Source organism: Harmonia axyridis, chromosome 1, assembly GCF_914767665.1.
Source record: "Harmonia axyridis chromosome 1, icHarAxyr1.1, whole genome shotgun sequence".
NCBI classification, from domain to species: Eukaryota; Metazoa; Arthropoda; class Insecta; order Coleoptera; family Coccinellidae; genus Harmonia; species Harmonia axyridis.
This window is the reverse complement of record NC_059501.1, coordinates 22,533,309-22,556,971: the sequence shown is the minus strand read 5'-3', so window position 1 is coordinate 22,556,971 and position 23,663 is coordinate 22,533,309. Positions and strand designations below refer to the sequence as shown.

Genomic DNA, 23,663 nt, shown 5'->3' with positions numbered 1-23,663 from the left:
AAGTGAGTTAATTTCTGCATTAAGATTATCCCCCAATTGTTCTGTACACAACAATATTTTCTAAACAATCGATAAGATATCCTATTTCCATTCTATTGGGTATCTAATATTGCCTCGAATTCGATGTGTTATACAAAGCTTATGCAAAAATCAACAATAGCTAACAATAACAATTTTTTTTATAAAGCAATAAAGATACTCGAAATTAATTAATTATTCTACTTTTCTCAAGTTATAAAATTAATTAAAGGGTGTTTTTTTAGAGCTATAGAACTTTAAATTGCAATAAAACAACGATGGATTATTCGATTGACATGAATTTTATTTACCCGCAAGATAATCTTGTGGCATTACATTTTAAATATGATTTCTGGCATATGACCGTCACGGCTGGCTCGGATGTAGTCCAATCTGGACGTCCAATTTTCGATGACTTTTTCCAACATTTGTGGCCGTATATAGGCAATAACTCGGCGAATGTTGTCTTCCAAATGGTCAAGGGTTTGTGGCTTATCCGCATAGACCAATGACTTTACATAGCCCCACAGAAAGTAGTCTAGCGGTGTTGAATCACAAGATCTTGGAGGCTAATTCACAGGTCAAAAACGTGAAATTAGACGGTCACCAAACGTGTCTTTCAATACATCGATTGTGGCACGAGCTGTGTGACATGTTGCGCCACCAAACAGTCAGTTTTTCTGGATGTAACGGTGTTTCGACATACACTTGAGGATTAGCTTCACTCCAAATGCATCAGTTTTGTTTGTTGACGTAGCCATTCAACCAGAAGTGCGCTTCATCGCTAAACAAAATAAAATGGACGTAGTGCGCGATACGTATTCCGCACAGAACCATTATTTTCGAAATCAAATTGCACTATTTGCAAGCGTTGTTCAAGCGTGAGACTATTCATGATAAATTGCCAAACCAAACTGAGAATAAACCACTTGACAGCTGTTAAATCGGTAGCTATCTTGAACAGTAATGCCAACGTAAAGTTATATACCTCGAAAAAAAACACCCGTTAGTATAGGTCCTGTAATGAAAAATATTTATTTCAATCCCAAGGCCGTCGCTAGTGGGGAGGCAAGATAGGCAGTAGCCTAGGGCGCCAAAACTTAAGCGTGGCTGAGACTCAAGGAAGTACCAAATGAGATTTAATTCGGTCTGCAACAACAGGAAGGAAAGCCGACAAATTCAATTAACATCAAAAACCATCAAAGGTGCCTCATTATGAATTATACTATAAATAAATATACTATAAATGACCAGATGTCGCGTAATACCCTCATAGTGCTGTTTACGAGTTATTGACACCAAAACATGCACTCATCAGGCTTATCGGCATTCCCTTGCTGAACGTTGTCGGAGAATTATTGCCTATTTGGGGTGGTCTGTGGATTATTTTTCTTTTCGATTCTCCAATCCGAATTTTCATTTCTCATAATGGAATGCAAAATATAGGAGAAACTATTTGATCACCATTTCCAACTTATCCTTCTTAAGAAATATAAGAAGTTTCATACCATATTTCATTATATTATAATATTTTTCGATCGTGTTGTATTAGGCCAATTGAAAAATCCGATCTGATGCACAGATGGCGGTGCTAGTATTAAAACCATATGACTTTCAGTTAGTACCAACCTTCAAACGATACGTGTCAAAATTTGACAGCAGTTCCACCATTAGTTTGTGAGTTATTGCATTGTGAGTGTAGCAACTTTTGTTATTTAAAAAAAGATGGAAAAAAAAATTTCGTGTGCTGATAAAATATTGCTTTTTGAAGGGAAAAAATACACTTGAAGCAAAATCTTGGCTTGATGAAGAGTTTCCGGGGTGTGCTCCAGGAAAATCAAACATCATTGATTGGTATGCTAAGTTTAAACGTGATGAAATGAGCACCGTAGTCGGCGAAACAGTGGACGTCCAAAAGAGGCTGTAACCGATAAAAATAATCAAAAAAGTTCACAAAATAATTTTGAATGGCCGTAAAGTTGATCGAGATAGCAGACATTGTGAAGATATCATCTGAATCTGAATCTGATTACCATATCATTCACGAATATTCAAAATGCAACAACGTGTTAATGATTCTGAGCAGTGTTTGAAGCTGTTTAAGTGTTTGCGTCGATATGTGACAATGGATGAAACATGGCCCGATCATTTCACTCCAGTGTTCAATCAACAGTCAGCTGAGTGGACTACACACGATGATCCGAATCCAAAGCGAGGAAAACACAACAGTCAGCTGGCAAGGTTATGGCATCAGTATTCTGGGATGCGCAAGGTATAATGTTCATTGATTTTCTTCAAAAAGGCCAGACCATCAACAGCGATTATTATATAGAGTTAATGGATCGTTTAAAAAGGATGAGTTCGTTAAAAAACGACCCTATTTGAAGAAAAAAAGGTGCTGTTTCATCAAGACAATGCGCCGTGTCACAAATCAATGAAATAATAGCAAAATTGCATGAATTGGGCTTCGTATTGCTTCTGCATCCACCGTATTCGCCAGATCTGCCCCCCAGAGACTTTTATCTGTTCTCAGACCTTCCCGGTGGTTCCAAATAATAATTGACTCAAAATAAGGAACCCGACGGACAGACTCCACTTGAGAGAGACGGATCTGAGGAATAAATCCCTATTAGAGTGTACGTCCGCGCATCCACCAAATTGAGACTCCAGTCCGACGGGATAGCGTGATTCGCCAAAAGGACCGCGGTGATCCGGAGATCGGAAATTATCGACCCTTCTCCCCAAGATAATGAGTTTTTTCCGGTGGCTCCAAATAATAATTGACTCACAATAAGGAACCCGAGGGACAGACTTCACTTGAGAGAGACGGATCTGAAGAATGAATTCTGACGGAAATAAGTGATGGAATTAGGATTTCTCACTTAATCACAAGAACTCAAGTTTCTTTCGTGTACAAGCTAAGTGTCAAATTCAGGACGATAATTTACTGGACTACAAATGGCTGACGATCAAAAAGAAAACTAATAACTATAAATGAAACTCTAAAATTTGACTCAAGGAAAAACTCAAAACCTATCATAACCTAACATATCTGTCTAGCACGGAGACACCGGCATGAAGAATTCTCTCCTCCAAAATGCCTTATTGATAAGATCTGCTAGATGAGAATTTTCGAGTCTCGAAATCGGCAGCGTGTCTATGAAAAACAATCGACAACATGTGAAAAATGAAAAATGTCATATTTGAGAGATAACGTCTACAGTGGTGTCGTATAGAAGTTTTCATACATAGAATCAATTATTAAATTGATTCGTTATATTTTCCCGGTATAAATAAAGCAAATTTTTTTTCAAATTTACCTGGACCGGACGAAGAATCTTTTCACCGCTCTCGATCGAAATAATCTCTCACCTCACAGACTTGGAAATTCTAAATCTGGCCCGAATCATACAGGGTGATTCCAGTTACGAATTTCACTTTGTTACAATAGAACTATAACCGTGAAAAAGAAACTTAATGATGAAAGTTCCAAAGTAAACTACTCGAATTTTACATGCGACACATGTAGAGGCTGTCTAGAACATACTGGAAATTTAGATATTTTATCTACGATATTCATTCCTTTCCTTCTAGGTGTTAATCAATAGAAAGATTTAATGAAATTGATGATTGATTAAAATTCTGCTCAAAGGAATTCTTGTTGCTATTGCTAAGTTGGTACAACTTTGTTCTAAAAACGGTTGCTTCGTTTTAGTGCAATCTGCAGACGAATATTTAATCGCAATAATGTTATCATCGAAAAACGGCTTTTTACCATAGACATATCAAATTTTATATTAGGTCTATGCTTTTAAATGACTTCTGTCTCTATGTTTCTGACATTGAAATTGTTCTGTGTTCTTGCTAATGTCTATGGTTCTGTTCTGTCATTTGTCAATTTTCTGTATCCTGTAATCGTATTTGAAATAAGTAATTAGTCACAAAAGGAAATCTAATGTTTTGATCTTTTCAGTAATTGTACGCAAATATTTAGGTCCTTATGGACGGTCACGTTGCTACTGATGATTCCACTCAAGGAAATTCGAGACATGTTTTACCAAATGCTCACAATCGTAAAAGTAATGTAAGGGGTGGCGGCGATGCAAGTGAAAATCAAACGGACGATAGACCATCTAATTGGAGGGATGCCCCAAGACAAACAAGAACAAACGAAATACCTGATGAAGAATTAAAATATGGCGCTAAACATGTCATGAAACTATTTGCACCAGTGTCCTTATGTATGGTAGTAGTTGTCACAACAATTAGTACTGTGAACTTTTATTCAGTCAAAGATATATATCTGTGAGTTGTGCATAAAATGACTTGAGAAAAATATTATCAAGTTTTTCTTTAGGGTTTACACTCCTTTTCATGAAGAAAGTCCTGATGCCAGCACCAAAGTATGGAATGCTGCTGCAAATTCCTTAATACTTATGTGTGTTATAGTAGTTATGACGGTTCTTCTTATATTTTTATATAAGTATAGATGCTACAAAATCATACATGGATGGCTCATCGTTTCTTCATTAATGCTATTGTCTATTTTTTCCTATCTTTACCTAGAGTAAGTATAGTGGTTTTTATTAAAAAAAAGAACACTTCATAATAACGATTTTCAGGGAGGTTTTAAGAGCTTATGATATACCTATGGATTACCCAACTTTACTCTTTGGTATGTGGAATTTTGGGATTATGGGAATGATTTGTATACACTGGCAAGGCCCATTGAAATTGCAGCAAGCATATCTCATATTCATTGCTGCTCTTATGGCATTAGTGTTTATCAAATATTTACCTGAATGGACTACCTGGGCAGTACTCGCTGTTATATCTGTATGGGGTAAGAGTATTCCAAAATTGCATTTTTGAAATATCCTAATCATATTTCTTCAGATCTTGTTGCTGTTCTTATGCCCAATGGACCCTTGAGAATTTTAGTTGAAACAGCACAGGAAAGAAATGAACAAATTTTTCCTGCTCTGATTTACTCATGTAAGTAAGCTCAGATGTCATGCAAATATAAAGAATTATTCTAGATGTATTCACCTTTAGTAACTGAGCCTTAGTTTTCTAGTTATACAGAAAATGACACTATTTTTTTTAATGATGTTTTATGATTAAGTATCTAATTCTGAACAACTTTCTGTTTCAACTGTTGCATGATTCTTAATTGTTTTCAAAATATCAATGAAAAATGTAAACTTTATGTAGTATTTTGTTCATTAGTCTTATTCTCAATATCCCAAGACTTCCTCTTTTCGAAATGGAAGAATGTGCAATTTTTGAATTATAGAAGAGAAGGGTGTTTCAAATATCCTGTTGAAAATTATTAATAAAATTTGACTATAACTTTTTTATTTGAATTCGTGATTAGGTGGGATTCTGAGAGGAAAAATAATCGTAATATTCTTAAATTATTATGCCATTATTTCTGAATTATTTGGGATTTCTCTCTTCAAACGTAATAGGCAAACGGGGAATTTAGGATCATTTTCAATGGAATTAATATGTACCGGGTTTTTCACCATAATTTGACCCCCCCTTTAACCTTGTTACTAAAAGAGATACAAAAAAATGTTTTCTACAAAATTTTCACGAAATCGACTAGTGTTTTTTAAAATAATTTCACAAAACAAAATATATACAGAGTGGGCCACATATTGATAGTGACAGGTTAGAAAAGCAACTTCATTTTTTCAAATGGAACACCCTGTATATTTTTCTATATTTGACTAGCTCTTTTTTTCCCCTGATTTCACATATATAACATATGTTTGGCTTATCTTTCTTATTCTAAGTACCACAGAGTTTTAAATTTTAAGAACCACCTAGCATGCAAGCTGGCAGTTTTCAAGTGGTAGGCTGCGATAACTCAAAATGATCTTTTTTGAGTTATCTCGTTGGCAATTTGACTATATGTCATATCGTTGCCAACGAGATAACTCAAAAAAGAGCATTTTGAGTTATCGCAGCCTACCACTTGAAAACTGATTACTGAGCATGCCAGGTGGTTCTTGAAATTTGAAACTCTGTGGTACTCAGAATAAGGGAGATAGGCCAAACATATGTTATATATTCGAAATCAGGGGAAAAAGAGCTAGTCAAATATAGAAAAATATACAGGGTGTTCCATTTGAAAAAATGAAGTTGCTATCAATATGTGGCCCACTCTGTATATATTTCGTTTTGTGAAATCATTTTAAAAAACATTAGTCGATTTCGTGAAACTTTTGTGGAAAATATTTTTTTGTACCTCTTTTAGTAACAAAGTTGAAGGGGGTGTCAAATTATGGTGAAAAACCCGGTACTTGGCAGCTGAAAAATAGATGTGCAAAAAAAATCATGAAAAATGGTTTCGAGATAATCCTGAGCATCTTTATTGGTTCATTTAGACATATTACATGTATAGACTCACAAACCTGCATTATTTGGGTCTTCATAGACCCTGTAGTATTTTATCTACTTGATTAATCAATATTCTGCAGCAGAAAGTTTTTGCTATTTCTAATTTAATAAAAAAGTCACCATTAGGAATTTGGAATGCAACCTAGATTGCCCTCTTAATTCTTCATGTATATTTGTGTTGAAATTAAGTTTTTGTGCAAGAATCAAATCATAATTATTATTTTTTCGACAGCTACTTATATGTACACCACCCTAGCTGCACCAGATGAAACTAGTAGACAGCCATCAGCCACTCCTGAAGAAGATGGTGGTTTTCCTCCTGATTTTGCCAACACTTATAATGAGAGATCTGCAAACAGAAGAAGAGTTGATCCCCCCAGTGAAACCAACAGGGGACGTTCAGAAACCACCAATAACTATTTTCCTGATGAAGAGGAGAGGGGTGTCAAACTAGGATTGGGAGATTTTATTTTTTACAGTGTTCTAGTGGGAAAAGCTAGTTCTTATGGAGACTGGAATACAACATTGGCATGCTTTGTGGCAATATTGATTGTGAGTATTTTTAGTAAGAAAAGATTTCCTTAATAATAAATTCTGTTCATCATGCCTGAACTTTGATAAAAAGCTATAGAAGAAAATTACTTCTCCATTCAAATCCATTAATATCTGTGTTTTTTTTCAGGGCCTTTCTTTGACACTTCTTCTATTGGCCATATTCCAAAAAGCACTACCTGCATTGCCAATCTCGATAACATTTGGACTGATATTTTATTTTGCGACCAAAGAAATTGTTAGCCCATTTTCTGATAGTTTGTCTAATGAACAAGTATTTATTTGACTTCTCCTGTGTTCACTTATTATTGTGTGAATTAATTATAATTAATGTACTATTTAATATATTTATAATTTGATGTTATGTAATTTCAAACCCCTTCTTATGAATAAAAATAATAATTTCTTATCACACAAGAATAACTAGATTTTGCAGAAATTATGTCCAAATGTATTTTACCTGGTTCTAAATATGTACTCGAAAACATATCTAGCCACTGCTGACATAATTTGAATTATTCATTCGATTCACCAGTTCAGAAGTTGCAAATGTTAATTGATAAGAATAGGCTTTATTTTTCGTCACTTTGTCAAGAATTCTCCTCGTTTTTGTTTATGTGAATGAACGAGCTAAAGTTCTTTAGAACTAACCTGTTCTTTTTATTAGTTTCGGGCATCAACTAAATAATAGATTTTTCAAGAAAAACACTCAACAAATTTAGGATTCTACCCTAAAAACATAAAAGTATTTCGCGAATTCTTAGGTTAGGAATTGCTACCAGGGGCAACATTTCCTACTTTCTCCGAGAATTCCGAATTCCTAGATGAATGAATTAAACAAATTTTTTCAATTTCCCAGTTGATTTTTTTATATCAAATTTTAGGAGGGAGAAATCTGGATTATTAGAAGAATATCTTAAAAAACTTCTACAGTTTTGTGGAAATTCGGTAAACGTATCCTATTTGTTGACTTGTGTTGCAGGTAGATCCATACTAATTTTAGCTCTTACGGGCATAGTCCAGTCATTTGCTCCAAAAAAGGATCCACCTGGGAAGTTTTGAAAATTATTGATTTCATAGATTTCGATGTGCTCTTCGCGGCTCTTTCCGAATTTCAACTTTTCCATCTCTTATATATTTTACCGCTCGCAACCCATCTTGGAAAAATTGCATCCTAAATCAGTTTTTCACAAATTTAATAAAATTAAAATATACTAAGATCGATCCTTTTCACTCTTAACAAATAATTCGAACTACTTGATCTCAAGGAAGTTCTTATTTATGATATTTCAATCCCAATGGAGATTTCTATTGTTTAATCCCAAGGGAGGTTGTACTTCTTGATATTTTTCAATCTCAAGAGAGGTTTCTGTTGAACAACGATATTAGAATAAGTTAACCTGAATATACAACCCCTTCTCGGATTTGTAAACAAGAAATTATTGCATCTATCATAAAATAAACCTGAGAAGGAGTTTTGCTAAAATTTTTCGACACAAAAAAAATTCTACCATAGCTGAAATACGTTTCCACAAGATGGATGACTCTAAAAAAAAACTACTGTTTCAAAATTAATCAATTCGTACTTGTGAGATTATTACTTGTTCAATACAAATATTTATGTCAACACTTACCGAGAATCCCGACACAATTCTCGCCGATAAATTAAATTCTAAATCTCAAATTAAACCAGTAACGGCTTAAATCTAAAACAAAGTGCGTATATTTCCTGAAGTCTCGATAACTATTGAAAATCTTTCAGAAAATTCTCTCTGTTTCTTTCTCTAGATACGAGCATCCGTTGGCGCTTCATCGGCTACCAACCACACACGACGAATCGACAAACCACCGCGTCTTTGAAAATTCCAGTAGTGTAACATGAATTAAAGCGTGCAAAATCGTTGCATAATATATCTCTTTTCCGAATCATTTTAGATAAAAAACAGTTACATACAATATCGAACTAGAATCTAATTCTTACAATTCATGTATTCACACTTTTTTTTTATAAAATTAAATGTTAAGGCTTACGAGGGCCGCGAAGTTTGCTTTAGCTAAAAAACTCATTTCCACACCACCTTGAGGTAGAGTAAGCGATTTGTTTTTTGAAGTGTTGCTCCCTGTAGGCCTAACCGACATGTAGTCATGTTATGCCAAATTTCGAAATTTAGCGCAATTTTCTTCGCTTTTATTCCTGATGGACCAGGCATTGCGAGTTGGGTATCGATCGAATGTCATGAATCGAAAATTCATGCTCATCATCTTAAATGGTATTATCTTAGGGATTATCAGATATTTTTTTATAATGTGTGCGACTATCTGCCAACTAACAATCATAACAAGAGGGCAAATAGATGTCATCTCTTTTATTCTACAGGTAGTAAGATATTGATATCAACTTTTAAAGATACATATACCATATACCTACTATCTTTACCACATAGATATCTTAAATTTGGCAGTTTTGAAAAAAAAATATTATTTTTGATCTAGTAATTATATAAAATGACATAAGTGCCAATTTAATTTTTGAAACTTACATATTGTAAGATGCTAAATAGTATGAATTCAGATAGAAGGGAATCTGAAGCAGAACCATTAGATGAAACATATAATATTTTTATCAATAATGTAGACAGCTTCAACGGAAAATATATATTATCGGTATGTTTATATATTTTTCGCAATCTGGTGTACCTATATATGATACTCAAATATTCGTTAGAGTGTTTATAAACAAGGTTTTGAAGAGCTGGCTTTGTCAGAGAAACAGGATGATGAAGACAAATCCGTTACAGCTGAAAACGAGGAAGTATCTTCAGAAAAGAAAAGGGAATCCGAAATTGCAAACGAAGAGATTCAAACGAAAGAAGAATCCTTGACTTTCGACCAGATAATTAGCGCAAAAACTCAAGGTACCTTATAATTTTGAATTTTGGCATTATTAAACTATATGTTTTTGATGAAAATGTCTTCTCAGGACCTTCAATGGTTTCAAAGTATAAAATATTTGGCTCTACCGTGTTCACGAAACTAAAGCCGGAGGAACTATTCGAATTAACAGCAGAAAATAATGAAAAATTCAAGAACATCGTCGCTAAGTGCAACTGCGTAGTTTACGATATAAGTTCAGATGAGAGTCAGATAGCCAAAGCCTTAACTGCATTAGCAAGTACGTAAAAATATCAAGTTACCAGTACTGCTTATGCGAAGAATCACAGATAAGTCCGATATTTTTTCTTTTTCTTTCAGTTATAGAACAAGATATCGAAAGGCAGAAAAGCTCGTCTTCAAGGAATTCATCTCCTCCAGTGCTATTCATTCTTATATCCACTTGTATGACATGGGCCTTAACCCCTAGAATGGATCCTGTGAGCACATTACCAAATGCATTGATTGGATCTAGGAAAAACCTTATTATATTCTAATTAATTTCTTAAAATGTCTTTTTTTAATACAGAATCATATAAATGGATCCCATACTCAAATGAGTCGCTGTGGAGATGAGGCAATCGAGATGCAACGACCATAATAGTGCGATAAACGTGCAGTGGCGTATCCAGGGGGTAATTTTTATATCCATGGATCCGCCACTGTAAACGTCATTTTTATTACGAAGCAGGAGGTGTTTCCTAGATTTTTTGAGCGTTGTAATCATGGATAAAATAAAATAAGTAACCTCTCATGAATTAGTTTCACAGACTGATTTAGATCCTATACCTTTTGTTGAGTCTGATCATCGTAGAAGGAAACCACATCCTAACTATAAGGAGCATTACGATTGTGAAAAAGAGGTGATAAAGAAAGGAAGGAAGGTAAATTGAATATTTTCTTTTTGTTAGGAGATTTCATCTTCTCCACATTTCGCACTAGTTTCTTCAAGCATTTCAACTTCATACTAGAATACCTACCTCTAATTCTTTTTTTCGATTATAGGAACTACAAAAATATACAGAACTTATCAACGTGTATCTATTTCGTGCAAATATGAATCAACAGAACAGTACCATCTATACCTACATCGTAACCCAAGGTCTTTGTATATGTATATTACAAAGGTTGTTTTGTAACTTAGGTTGAATAGTGTGGGTAACGCGTCATCCGTTATCCATATCGCTATTGGCCAAGGTGTTTAGATTAGACGTTTTCTCGTGAGTTCAACCAATCAGCGTCAACGATTCGTGACGTATCCGGTATCCCCATTTAAGTTGAAAGTTACGAGGCAACCTGTCTAATCTATAGCCCTCGAATGTAACCTATCTAAATCAGTTCATTCGTAATTTGGAAGGAATTGACAAAGAGTATTATACAATATTATATCAAGGTTAGTATCTCCTCCAAGATCAGAAAAAGAGTTTCTATCACGAATATAGCATAACTTAAAAACGAGTCTGACGAAAATATTTTTTTAAGTAAGGCGTTCTCAGAGGATTGCGTAAAATACTCAGGTTTTCCTGCTTTATACACCTTTATCCCTAGCGTAGCATAGTGATTTTTCCATTTATTGGGCAAGCAAAGAGTCACTACATTATGAAAATTGAAAAGATTCAAACGTTTTAACTCCTCTATATAAATTGAAATTTTTTAAGTAATTTCCTCTCAATATTAACATTTTCAGCTCAAGGGAAAATTACGAACAATGGTGATTTTTTCTGGTATTACCTATGGATTTGAAGAAGATATGCTAGCCTTTCTATTCAAGAGAGCTTGGAGCAACGACAATTATCTGCCTATATTCGGCAGTGGCTCAAATTTCATACCCCTCATTCATGTTGCTGACTTGGCACAGTAAGTTGAAAGTAGACTTTCAAATTGTAACGAATATTGTCGTTGAAAACATAAAAAAATACAGACATTGTGACGAAATTATAAAACGAAAAACGGTTGTTCAAAAAACAACATATAATGGAATACATGCAATTTTGAGCCGAATTAACATATTTCAACATATCACAAATAAATTAATCAGGCATCATCAGATTTTCGCAATTTTAACAACTATTTAATGTGACTACTATGAATAATTTCAATATTTTCCCAGGTTGATTTGCAAGTTAATCGATATTCCTATGTTGAAGGGCCAATATATTTTGGCTGTTGAACAAACTCCAGCTTCTCTCAAATATATTGTGAAGTATATCAGTAGAACTCTGGGATCTGGAAAAATTAAGTATGTTGTTGCCGAAGAAGCATATCTTTATCCAGAAATAGATGTACGTAGATACAATTTCTTTTGAAAACAAATCCTAAGCTAATTTTACACAACGGTTAATAATTTTTCCTTGTATTATGAATCATATTAATTGATTTGAAAAATCTAATTGAAAAAAATCAAATTAAAATTTGCAACTAACAAACTTTATGTGAATAGTTGTAGTGAGAGTGAGAGTAGCGATATACCGCTACTCTGCCTCGATGACATGCATTCTCCTTGGGTTACTTTCGATTATGATTATCGTGGAAGTCTTCCGTTTGACAATGGTTATGTTGATGGCATTTTTGCTGATACATTAACCCGATAGATAATTTATATTGTATGATATTATTACAAACTTGAAATTGTACTTCTTTTTCTTCTTGTATTTTCTTCATTCATTACCAAGTATCAGCCATTTTATTCATTAAAATACAAATAATGTTCCTATTTTTATGGAATGGGATATTTAATTCAACTGAAGAATAAAACTAGCTGAACCACGACCTCCGTAGTCGCGGTTGTGGATAATTTTCACGTTTTCGCATTCTAGACACAATGGCAGCCTCAAAACGCAAATAAGTATATAAAAACAAAAAAATTGCAACCCAAAATAAAGCTAAAATCAACTCAATCTCTCAAGAAATATATCAGAAGTTTTCGATTGTAACAACAAGTAAAACGTCCAAATTTCAATGGCTAGATACTAGAATATTTTGAGTGAACTTTTAATCAATTACAAGCTCCAACTTAACCCCTCTTTAGTGTTGCATTTTTTATTCGAATTGGTAAACTGATTGCAATGACCATATCCTGTAATAGTTATTTTCCTAACAAGTGTGGAAAGTGATACTTTTCCGCAAGAGACTGCAGTGCAGAAATTATATTTTCCTACAACTGCTATGGCATGTAGCGTATTCTTCATAGCTTACTCAATTTCAAAACTATATATTGCTCATAGTGTGGGAAATATTATTCCCCACGGCACTTTGCCCACACATTGCTTGGTAGACCAATGAAATTGGGCTTTCGAGTCGTTTCTATGGAAAAACAATAAATTTGGTAATACTGTCAACGAAGGTCATTTTGATTTGAATCAAGTCCATTACTTGAATTATTGAGATTTGTGCAGTTGTAGGAAAAGTATAGTGTGCAACATGTGGAGAAAGTCCTTTTCTCGCTCGAGCCTTTCAGGCTCGTGCCACAAACTTCCACACTCGCGAGAAAAGTTGGACTTTCCCCACTTGTTGCACAATATACTATTTTGTGAGCTCAGCCTCATAGAGAAACGTTTGAATTTTATGATTAACGCATAGAGACATGCCTAAATTTTATGATTGATGCGACTCTTTTAATATTTGCGTGCAGAAAAAACTCTTGCTATTCACTTTCCACACGAATTTGGAAGAGTTCTACTTTCCGAATGTCAATGCGTGTGGAAAGTAATACGCTAGTAGAAAAAATATTTTTCCATCATTAATTATATGTTATATTTCACTTTTAGCATAACATATTTGATTGCTTAACCGCAAACATCGTAATGGAACCGGAATATTTGACATCCCTAGAAATCGCTTGGACAAGCGAGATGAATTTCGTAGAAAACATAGAAGCGATTGTGGACGAGTTTAAAACGCATCGTAACTTGGAACCGTTAAAAATAGTGATCCATGGGCCACCCTGCTCTGGAAAAACAAAATTGGCTCATTTGCTGTGTGAACATTACAATCTCAATTACGTATCTATAAAATCTATATTGGATTCTATTGAAATGAAAGCACCAAAGGTGAGTATAGGAATAATCTCTTTGGGTACCAAGAGGTAAGATTCTGTGATCTCTGAGGGAGATGATATGTATTATCCTGAATATTTTGAGGCATGTCCATCTCGAGTGAGTTACATAGTAGAGGCCCATTTAGAGGTGTGATAATTATGTCTTCGCCAAAATATTTGTTTTCAATATGTTTCGTTTTCGAAAAAATTTTGAGGATCAGCAGCTCGAGCCCCTTAGCAAGGAAATATATTTTTAGTTGCGGGGAACATTCAACCATTTCAATCAAAAAAGCTTTGTTTCCATTTGGTTTTCATCGATATTGGTTTATGCGATACTGATGAGCTCTAAAAAGAGCGAAACCAGTCTGTCGCTTGTCACCTTTCATGATAGCACATTTCCTTGTAATAAACCCTGAACCTACATTTCTCGCAGAACGATATCCTCATTTCTTTATAATTTGGCGATGCATTCCCAGCCTATTTTGAAGGTGCGTCATCATTATGTCCTTAGCGGTACCGATCTTCTGAGAGATGCACAACCCACTACGTCATCTCTCGAGCAAGCAAAAAAGCACTACAATAATTCCCCCAAATCGCAGATACGTCCCTTATCTACACCTCAGTCCACAATTGCCAAAACACCTCTGTATTTTCATTTTTATTCATAAGGCTCTTATTTTTCACTTCATTATCTTTTTTTTCCCAGTTGAAATCCACGTCTTACGCCTCACAGTCAACCTACAAATCAAAAACCAGAATCAAAGGGTTGGACAAATTCAATCTCGAATATGAAGATATAGAGCAATTGTTGAATGAAGAAGACGTCCAAAACCTTTTGGATTTGGAAAATCAGGATTCCGAAGATGAAAATTATCAAAGAACTGTAATGGATGAATACAGAAAGTGTTTACCCAGAGATTTTCCAGATGATTCAACGAGATTATCGGACGAATACGTGATGATGCTCTTACGGCTAGAAATGTTGAAGAATCACAGCCAAACCTTAGGATTCGTTGTTGATGGTTTTCCGAAAACATTCAGAGAAGTGAGTTTTGCCAAATTTTTCATTATTTTGGTCTCTTCTCGACGGGAATTCATCTTAGATTGATTAAAAGTAATATGACTTTATTCCTGCAAAATTTATTTAACACAACGATTGTTTAGTTAACTGCATGCTGAATCATCAGTAAGGCATTCAGTTTTTCCTGTCTTATGCACCTTCTGTCTTCATAGCGGAGCATGGCATCTTTGCCGTAGAACGATCGGATTTATATCCAAACGGTTCCGTTCTTCCTAGAAACATACAGCCCACGGAGACATCTCTCGACAAGCAAAGGAGTCACTCCACTACCATTATAATTGACATCAATCACTTAAAAGTAAAGACAGAATTGATTTTCACCACGGATTCGTCATCAGTTAATCGAAACTCAGGTATCGTTTGAGACCATACCCGGATAAAAATTCGAAAAAGAAAGATATCTTGACGAAATGCTAGAGCGCTCGTCTGTTTGGTGAACGAGTGTTCAAAAATGAATTGTAAGTATTTTTAGGTTGTTTGATATGTATTATGTTATGATTACAGGCAATATGGTTATTTAGGAATGACAATTATAGATATTCAGCAGACGATAACAGCACAAATAAATCAAACACGAAATATGATATTAGATTAGTTCCGAATTATGTGATTGATTTGAATGCTCCGAATACCTTTCTGTTGGATAGAATCAGTCATGCACCAGAAGAATTCATACAGGTGAGAAGAATCTAAGAAAAAAAAAATCCCTGCAGCCTTTTGATACTCTAAATCGTGAAATAGCCGAATTACTTTGGAAATGACCTTAAGGCATAGATGATTTATTGTCTATTTGATTCACGAAAGCCACAAAATTTTGTCAATCACAATAATCTTTGTGAAGTGTGTTTCGAAATGAAATAGCATTAGATCAAAGCACTAAGTCATAAATGATAATTTTTATTGCATCTTGCAGCTCTATTTTCTTATATGTACCTGACTGATGTATAGTATCAACTGTTGCTCTGATGTAGGAGTTGTATTTCCATCTCCCGTCAAATCCATACCGGCATGCCTTTGCAAGTATAACAATTGACTACGTGTGGTTTTCTGTTTTCATCAACAATAATACTAAAGAAATATGTATATTAGCATGGCAGACAAGTTTTTTACTCCGGAAAAAAAATGCCTCCTCGAGCGGGACTCGAACCCGCAACCTCTGAATCACCAGTCCAGCGACCTAACCGTTGAGCCACCTAGGAAGCCCTTCTCCCAGATTTATGCCCTTATAATTTTCTGGGTATTTTTGGACAATAAAATGGTGTTGTGGTGCACCATTCATCTAGTATTCTGTGATGATTCAGAATTGTTAGTTGTTGTAAAAGGCTTTGTCCACCATATTTTAACAACTCTTTTGCAATTTCTTCAAGTTTTGCCGCGTTTGAACTCGAAAAATCTGCTGACTGCTGTCTCTCAGTTTTTCGAATTAGAAACCATTTGTTTTCAGAATTGAGCGTTTGTGAAAAAGGTCATTTCATGTTTTAATAACTGGACAAGTGTTGTTCTTACTCGTGCTCGTACAGCCATAGAAAACGCCTTTGATTCTGGTACCCACGCAGTACGAATACTATGATTCGATTCCTCTTCTAAATTCAAAGGCGATGGCGGTTCACGTCTCGTTGCTAAGATTAGATGAAGGTACTTTATCCTCATCAGCATAAGTTATTTTGTTTTGGATTGTGTTTTATCTTCTAAAAACGTCTCTATTTACATCCTGTCAGTCAAACTCTTAATTTCATTTTGTATTGTTGATTTGCGTTGAAGTACAAATGTATTTTCTTGGGAATTCCTAGACATAAACTCTTATCCCAGAAATTCCAGATATTTGGCTGGGTTTTCTAAATACGGTACCATACTTGCCATTAATGAACGGCGCTCTTTCATCCTAGAAAATAAAGCTCTAACCATTTATTTACTCAATGTCTAGTTATAATGACTTTCCAATTTGCTGATCATGAATCGTAGTGTAGTTTCAGCAGTAACTAGTGCTGCATCTTCTTCCGTAACTTTGAGTGGTTTATTGCTTTCTGGGACGTTTCAGGAACGTTTGCGCTTTTATTATCTAATATGCAATTTTAATATTGAATCCCGCATGGCAAATACCGCAAAATTCCTGAGGGTTCCCGCATTTTCGGGATTGGATTTCCTAGTCACACACATAGTTTTTCTCTCGACATTACTAAAATCAAGAAATTTCTTATTCATGTTCCAGAATACACACTACAATGAAAGAGACATGGTTCGTCGCCTTATGGCCTTTAGGGATCGCAACAAGAAGGATTCGGGTCCCATAAATTACTTCCATCAATGCGAAACAGAAATTGTGGAAATTAATGTATCCGAATTCCCATCGGAAAATATGAAATGTATTTTTTACATATGCACGAAAATAATTGGGCCGCCTCGGGGATTCGGACTTTCTCAGAATGAAATGAAGGAATTTGAAGTGGTTAAACAGTTTCAAGAAAAATTTCGGAATGAACAGGAGAAATTACAAAAAGAAGTGAGTATGAGTATATAATGTTATTAAGTATCTTTCTGGTTGTAATAAAAACAGCTGTGTTTCTCTGTAAATAACAAAGCTTTTATTATTATATACACTATTTACACTTACATACATGATCTAGAATATTAATCCTACCTGTAAATAACAAAGAAACAACATTCAATGTTCTTATTCACTAATTTGTTGTTAGATAAATTTCACAATATTGCAACTCACTGTATTCGGAATGAATTCATCGATCATACTGATGATACGTTTGCGAATTTAACAACGTTCCGTATTGGTATTAAGCAATCTGATTCATTGACCTGACTACTCGCGTAATTCAATCAGATCGAGGAAATTCCTTACATCTCCCCCCTTAAGACAAACATTTTTTTGGTACAAGAAAATTTTGCGTGAATTACAATATTGCAAAAATTATATAAATTTATATTTAAGTATATGCTAAGGTTTTCATTAACAAGGTTTTGGAATGAGCTTCGAAATGTGAAATATATTTGATTCTGATTTCTTATGTCCTATATCAATTTCATATATTGAATTCGATATCTTCTTCAAAATTTTATATGGCTCGATTCTCACTTCATCTAATTTCTTCCGGTTCATTCTATTGCCATTTTCAATGTACACTAAATCTCCCACATTAAAGTCGAACTCCTTCCTATTTTTGTCATATAATTTCTTATTATACTCATGATATTTTATACTATTCCTATATGCAGTCATTCTATCGTTTTCTAGTTGATTATAATTTTTATTTTTTTTCAGTTCATTCGGTAATATTGATGTATCTTCGCCCTCTAATAAATATTTTGGACTAAATTTCGTCACTGTATGCTCAGTTTCATTGTATTGATCTATGCAGTTATGAGCTACAGTTGTCCATGCATGCTTATTTTTTCCTTCGTTCGTTGTACATCTTATCTTATTTACTAAGGTTTGGTTGAGTCTTTCATTTAAACCATTCGAAAATGGTGCATTAACTCCTGTAAAAATCATTGTAATCCCTTTTTTCACTAAAAAATTTTTGAAATCTTTAGAGTTTATACCTGGATATTGATCTGTCAAAAGTATTTGAATATCGTGATCTTTTAGTACATTTTCTGTTAGTTTAACAAAACCATTTGCATTTTGTGTTTTCGATGTTAATATGTAAGCATACCTTGAAAAGTGATCTACTAGGAGGTGTAAATATTTTTTCGTGGATCTTGAGCCACCAAATCCACCTATTGTGTCTATGGAGACTATTTCGAATGGTTTTTTTGCGGGCCCAAGATGTGACATTAAGCCAATTTTGTTTTGTCCTCTTGTTTTATTTTTTATACAAACCTCACAATATCTACATATTTTTCTTATGTTTTCTGATATATTTGCTGCTGTATAATGAGTGAGTATTTTGTTTTTCATTTGATTTATTCCAATATGACCAAATTCATTGTGTGTGTCCTTAATTAATTTTTCACTGAATTCTTCTGACAGGAAAATTTTCTCTATATTTCTTGCTTTTTTATAACACAAATTATTTTCACTGTCCATTCTCAGTCCATTTTTATTGATTTTTATATCTTTATTCTGCTTCTGGTCTTCTAAAATATCTTCTAATTTTATTAAGTTCACCACTTTTATCTTGTCTTCTTCTTCTTCAGCGTCTAGCACCGGGTTTCTGCTTAAGCAATCTGCTTCTAAGTTATCCTTGCCCGGGCGATAAATTATCTCAAAGTCAAATTGCGACAAGTAATAAGTGAGATCTCCTAGTTCTTCGTCAGTTCTAGCTTTTATATTCATCTTTTCTAGAGGTTTGTGATCTGAAAATACTTTGAAGTGTTTACCTATAAGCCAATGTTGCCAATACTTTACGGATTCTTTTATTGCTATACATTCCAAATAAATTGCTTTTTTCTTTTTCTGTGATTCGTTCAATTTCTTGGAAAAATATGCTACTGGTTTTTCTGTTTTACTATTTTCGTTCAGTTGTGGTTGTTTCAAAACGGCACCTATGCCTTGCAAGCTTGCATCTGTATATATATGAATCGGTAAGCCTGGATCGAAAATGGCTAAAACTGGTTGGGTGCAAAGAAAATTTTTCATATAATCAAATACATTTTGACATTTTTCTGACCAAATGAATTCCTGTCCTTTTCTCAGTAAATTATGTAGTGGGTCTAAAGTTATTGAATTTTTTGGTATGTATTCGTTGTAAAAATTAATTTTACCCAAAAATTGTCGAACATTTTTTCTATTTTTTGGCACAGGAAAATTTCTTATCGATATTAAATTATCCTTCATTGGCGAGATCGTGTTATGTTTTATTATGTGGCCTAAATATTGTACTGAGTCGAGTGCGAATGTGCATTTCGAGAGTTTTAATCGAAATCCTTCTTTCATGATTGCTTCTAATAACTGTGTCAAATGATCTATGTGTTCTTCAAAGGATTTTGAAAATATTAAAATGTCGTCTATATAGTTAACTGTGAACTCTGATAATTTGTGTTTTCTTATTATATTACTAAGAATTCTTTGGAAAATGGCCGGAGATGTTTTTAATCCGAATGGTAGGCAAGTCCATTGGAAGTGACCTTCTTGGGTTACAAATCCCGTTTTTCTTCTATCTTCAATTCGTAAAGGGATTGACCAAAAAGCAGAATTAATATCAAGCTTTGAAAAAAATTTGCAGTTTCTTGTTTTGATTACTAGGTCTTCTATTAATGGGAACGGTTGTGATTGAGGGACTATTATTCTGTTTAAATCTCTTAAATCTATGCATAATCTTGATCTTCTATTTTCATCTTTTTTAAAGGCTAAAGTTACCGGGGCAGCAAAAGGGCTATATGACTCTTCTATCAAATTTTTTTCAAGTAATTGAGATATTTGTACTTCTATTTCTTTCTTGTCATCAATTGTACATCTATAAGGCCTTTTACTACAATATTTATCTACTATGAGATCAATTCTTGCTTCATAGTCTTTTACGGTACCTATATCGTACTTATCTTTAGCAAAAATATTTTTATATTTGTTTACTAAATCTGTTATAACTTTTTTTTCAATATTATTCAAATGATTCATTGAAATATTAAAAGTATTTATCTCTACATGTTCATTAAAATTAATTTGATACTCATTCATTAATATATTAGATTCGGAATCTTTTTGTTCTATCTCTAATCTTTCATTTTGTATCAACTTAAATTTTTGAATACAATCTAGGCCTATAAGGAAATTGTACTTGAAATTTTCATTATTGATTATGAACACGTTTACATATTTTTCTATATTTAATATTTTTATTTTTAATTTTACCATACCATCTGTTTCATGAACACCATTAATCGTTCTCAAATTAGTTTTCTTTTTATAGCCATTTTTTGTCTTTACATTAATCAATTTAGCATTTATCAATGATACATTTGATCCTGGATCATAAATTGCAGGTATTTCCAAAATATCATTCAACCTAATTTTGAGTTCAATTAATGGTGGTACGATTAGTTTTTTGTATCATCGGTACTTAATTCTACATCTAAAGTTAAGTTATTTACTTGTCTCAGTTTGTTACCTTTCTTTTCTGGGTCTCTGAACCAGCATTCCATTTCGGGATGAAATCTTGTTCCTTTGTTATTATCTTTGCATATTTTACAAGGTATTTTTTCCGTTTTTCCTTTAAAGTCAGGCTTAAACTTTTTGACTTCTGAATTTTTTTTCATGGTTAAATGTTCTAATTTATTCAATTCATTATGTAGATCTTCAGATTTTACTATTTTTTCTCTATCAATTTTGTCTAATATGAAGTTGGGTAAACCCATAGCAATAAGATCAACAAGCGTATCACTATCCATAGTTTTTCTTACTTGTAATAGTAATTTTTCCTTCTTCATAGAATATTCTAATAGTGAGCCCGCTTGATATCTAAATGCTATTGCATATTTTATTGGAGACCAACCTTTACATGAGAAAGTCTCACAAAAATTTTCTCTCCAATCATTCCATTCTGCTGTGATAGTGAGTTTCAATAGAGTACAATCATACCAATCTGCAGCAACTTTTTCCATAAATGATTTCAAAATTTCTATTTTATTACAATTTTCATCAATTTCGAATCTTTCACATTCTTTTTCAAAACTTCTTAACCATTGCTCTGCATTTGCATTTTTTCCATCAAATTTTCCGACAGTAAATTCTGTGGCCAATTTACCCACATTTCTCTCTCCACTATTTTCTTGGTTTTTCTTCAGTATCTTCTCTAATAATTTTTCTAATGAATGTTCTGGAGCACTAGTACTTGTAGTTGTGTCACTGCTTTCTTCACTCACTTCCTCTAAGTATACGCTTTCAAACTGGATATTTCCATCCTCATCGAAATAAGTATTTCTCATTTCTTTTGTTAAACTCACCCACACTCTCCTTGTTTGGCCTCTTTGTGAGCAAGTTTTCTTGATTTTTGTATATGCCGCAGTTTTTAGTAATTCTACATGTAATAATGCATTTGAATACTCATTTGGGATTTTGAATGTATTGCCATCCGTTGTAGTTATTCTGGTCACACAAAGCACATTTGACTTTCCATCTGAAGCAGCCAGCATTTTGAATGTGAACTTCAACTTTTCCATAGTGATTTAAAACCAGAATGTTGTTTTATAATGTTATTAAGTATCTTTCTGGTTGTAATAAAAACAGCTGTGTTTCTCTGTAAATAACAAAGCTTTTATTATTATATACACTATTTACACTTACATACATGATCTAGAATATTAATCCTACCTGTAAATAACAAAGAAACAACATTCAATGTTCTTATTCACTAATTTGTTGTTAGATAAATTTCACAATATTGCAACTCACTGTATTCGGAATGAATTCATCGATCATACTGATGATACGTTTGCGAATTTAACAACGTTCCGTATTGGTATTAAGCAATCTGATTCATTGACCTGACTACTCGCGTAATTCAATCAGATCGAGGAAATTCCTTACAAGTATACTTACCTACCAGGTTGAATTCTGGAAAGGACATCCCGTTAAACAAAATTTTGATGATAATTTTGAATGCAAACCAACAGAGTGATATTTTTTCTGGAACAGTACCCGCTTATTTCCTCCAGAACTTTTTTTTGATGGACCAATCCGTAAGTTTATGTAGAAAGAAACTTTGGTCCAGTACTACACTTTTTGGTTCCTTCTGTTGTATCTGCTACCGATTTCGGAAAAAAATCTAAAATAATCCTCTAGTAATCAGGAAAATAAAAATTATTATGAAGATGCAGATGAAAAGCTGTGATAATGAATGAATTATAAGTTTTGGTACTCATGTACCCAGTCTATACCGAATATCAATAAAGATTCGATAAATTGGTATAATCATCGCAAAAAGTAGAATTACAAGAAACATTCTGTTTGCGGGCCCATGTTTAAAATTTCCCAAGGAATCTCCCATTTCCCTTTGTATCTCCAATTTAGGAACAACCTGTATAAAATCTCGAACTTCGTACGAATGAACAAAAGCTTATAAACTTATAATCAAAATTCAGTGAAAATTAAACTCAATTTTTTCTATATAATAGAGATACTTAATAATGAAAAAAATAATGATTTTCACTTACAGCTGCAGATACAAAATGAAAAGAAACAGTTAGATAAAAAAATGAAAAAGTTGCTGGAAAAGTATCATCATATAAACGTTAGATTGGAGAGGATATTGGCACCCAAAATAGAAAAATATAGAACTTTCATGGCTAATAACATTCTTCCTATACTATTTGAAGCAATAATGAAAGTTGTAGAGACAAGACCGAACAATCCAATAGATTATTTAGCAGAGTATTTATTCAAGCATAATCCAAAAGGACAAATGTACAACCCTAAGTATTCGAGAAATGGAGAAAAACCGATTGCAAAAGTTTTTTCATTAAATCTTGAAATAAAATAATCCTAAAGAATGAAAATGGTTATACAATATATTTCTAATATATTATTTCGTCATTTGTAAATATTTTTGATAGTTCTCTTTCATTTTTCTGTTAATTTTTCAGGAACCCGAAAATATGAAACATCCCAAAACATATTCTGAATTCAAGTTGATAAAAAAATATCTTTAAGGAAGGATGAGCTTTAGTGCAAGGTGGCGTAAGAAG

The 23,663-nt window shown here is 33.5% G+C and overlaps 2 protein-coding genes and 1 non-coding gene across 4 annotated transcripts; 2 read left to right on the top strand and 1 right to left on the bottom strand.

The window, feature by feature from the left end:
* Positions 1–3,898: 3,898 nt before the first annotated feature.
* LOC123688834 (presenilin homolog) lies at positions 3,899–7,337 on the top strand. Its single transcript, XM_045627559.1, has 6 exons — positions 3,899–4,323; positions 4,376–4,585; positions 4,641–4,861; positions 4,915–5,013; positions 6,659–6,978; positions 7,109–7,337. Exons 1-6 carry the CDS (start codon positions 4,019–4,021, stop codon positions 7,262–7,264), a joined length of 1,311 nt encoding a protein of 436 aa, XP_045483515.1. The 5' UTR covers positions 3,899–4,018; the 3' UTR covers positions 7,265–7,337.
* A 2,163-nt stretch (positions 7,338–9,500) lies between these two features.
* On the top strand, positions 9,501–23,526 carry LOC123673821 (adenylate kinase 7-like). 2 transcript variants are annotated; one of them, XM_045608562.1, is made up of 12 exons: positions 9,501–9,642; positions 9,704–9,893; positions 9,959–10,150; positions 10,231–10,349; positions 10,680–10,793; positions 11,597–11,766; positions 12,020–12,191; positions 13,677–13,958; positions 14,652–14,990; positions 15,531–15,704; positions 17,236–17,526; positions 23,135–23,526. In XM_045608562.1, the coding sequence occupies exons 1-12, from the start codon at positions 9,529–9,531 to the stop codon at positions 23,456–23,458; spliced, it is 2,481 nt and encodes an 826-aa protein (XP_045464518.1). In that variant the 5' UTR covers positions 9,501–9,528; the 3' UTR covers positions 23,459–23,526. The 2 variants fall into 2 exon arrangements, with proteins under 2 accessions (XP_045464518.1, XP_045464592.1); XM_045608636.1 differs by having other exon boundaries at positions 9,517–9,642; positions 9,729–9,893.
* On the bottom strand, positions 16,153–16,225 carry Trnat-ggu. The gene has a single exon. It is a non-coding gene; the product is annotated as a tRNA-Thr (tRNA).
* Positions 23,527–23,663: the final 137 nt, after the last annotated feature.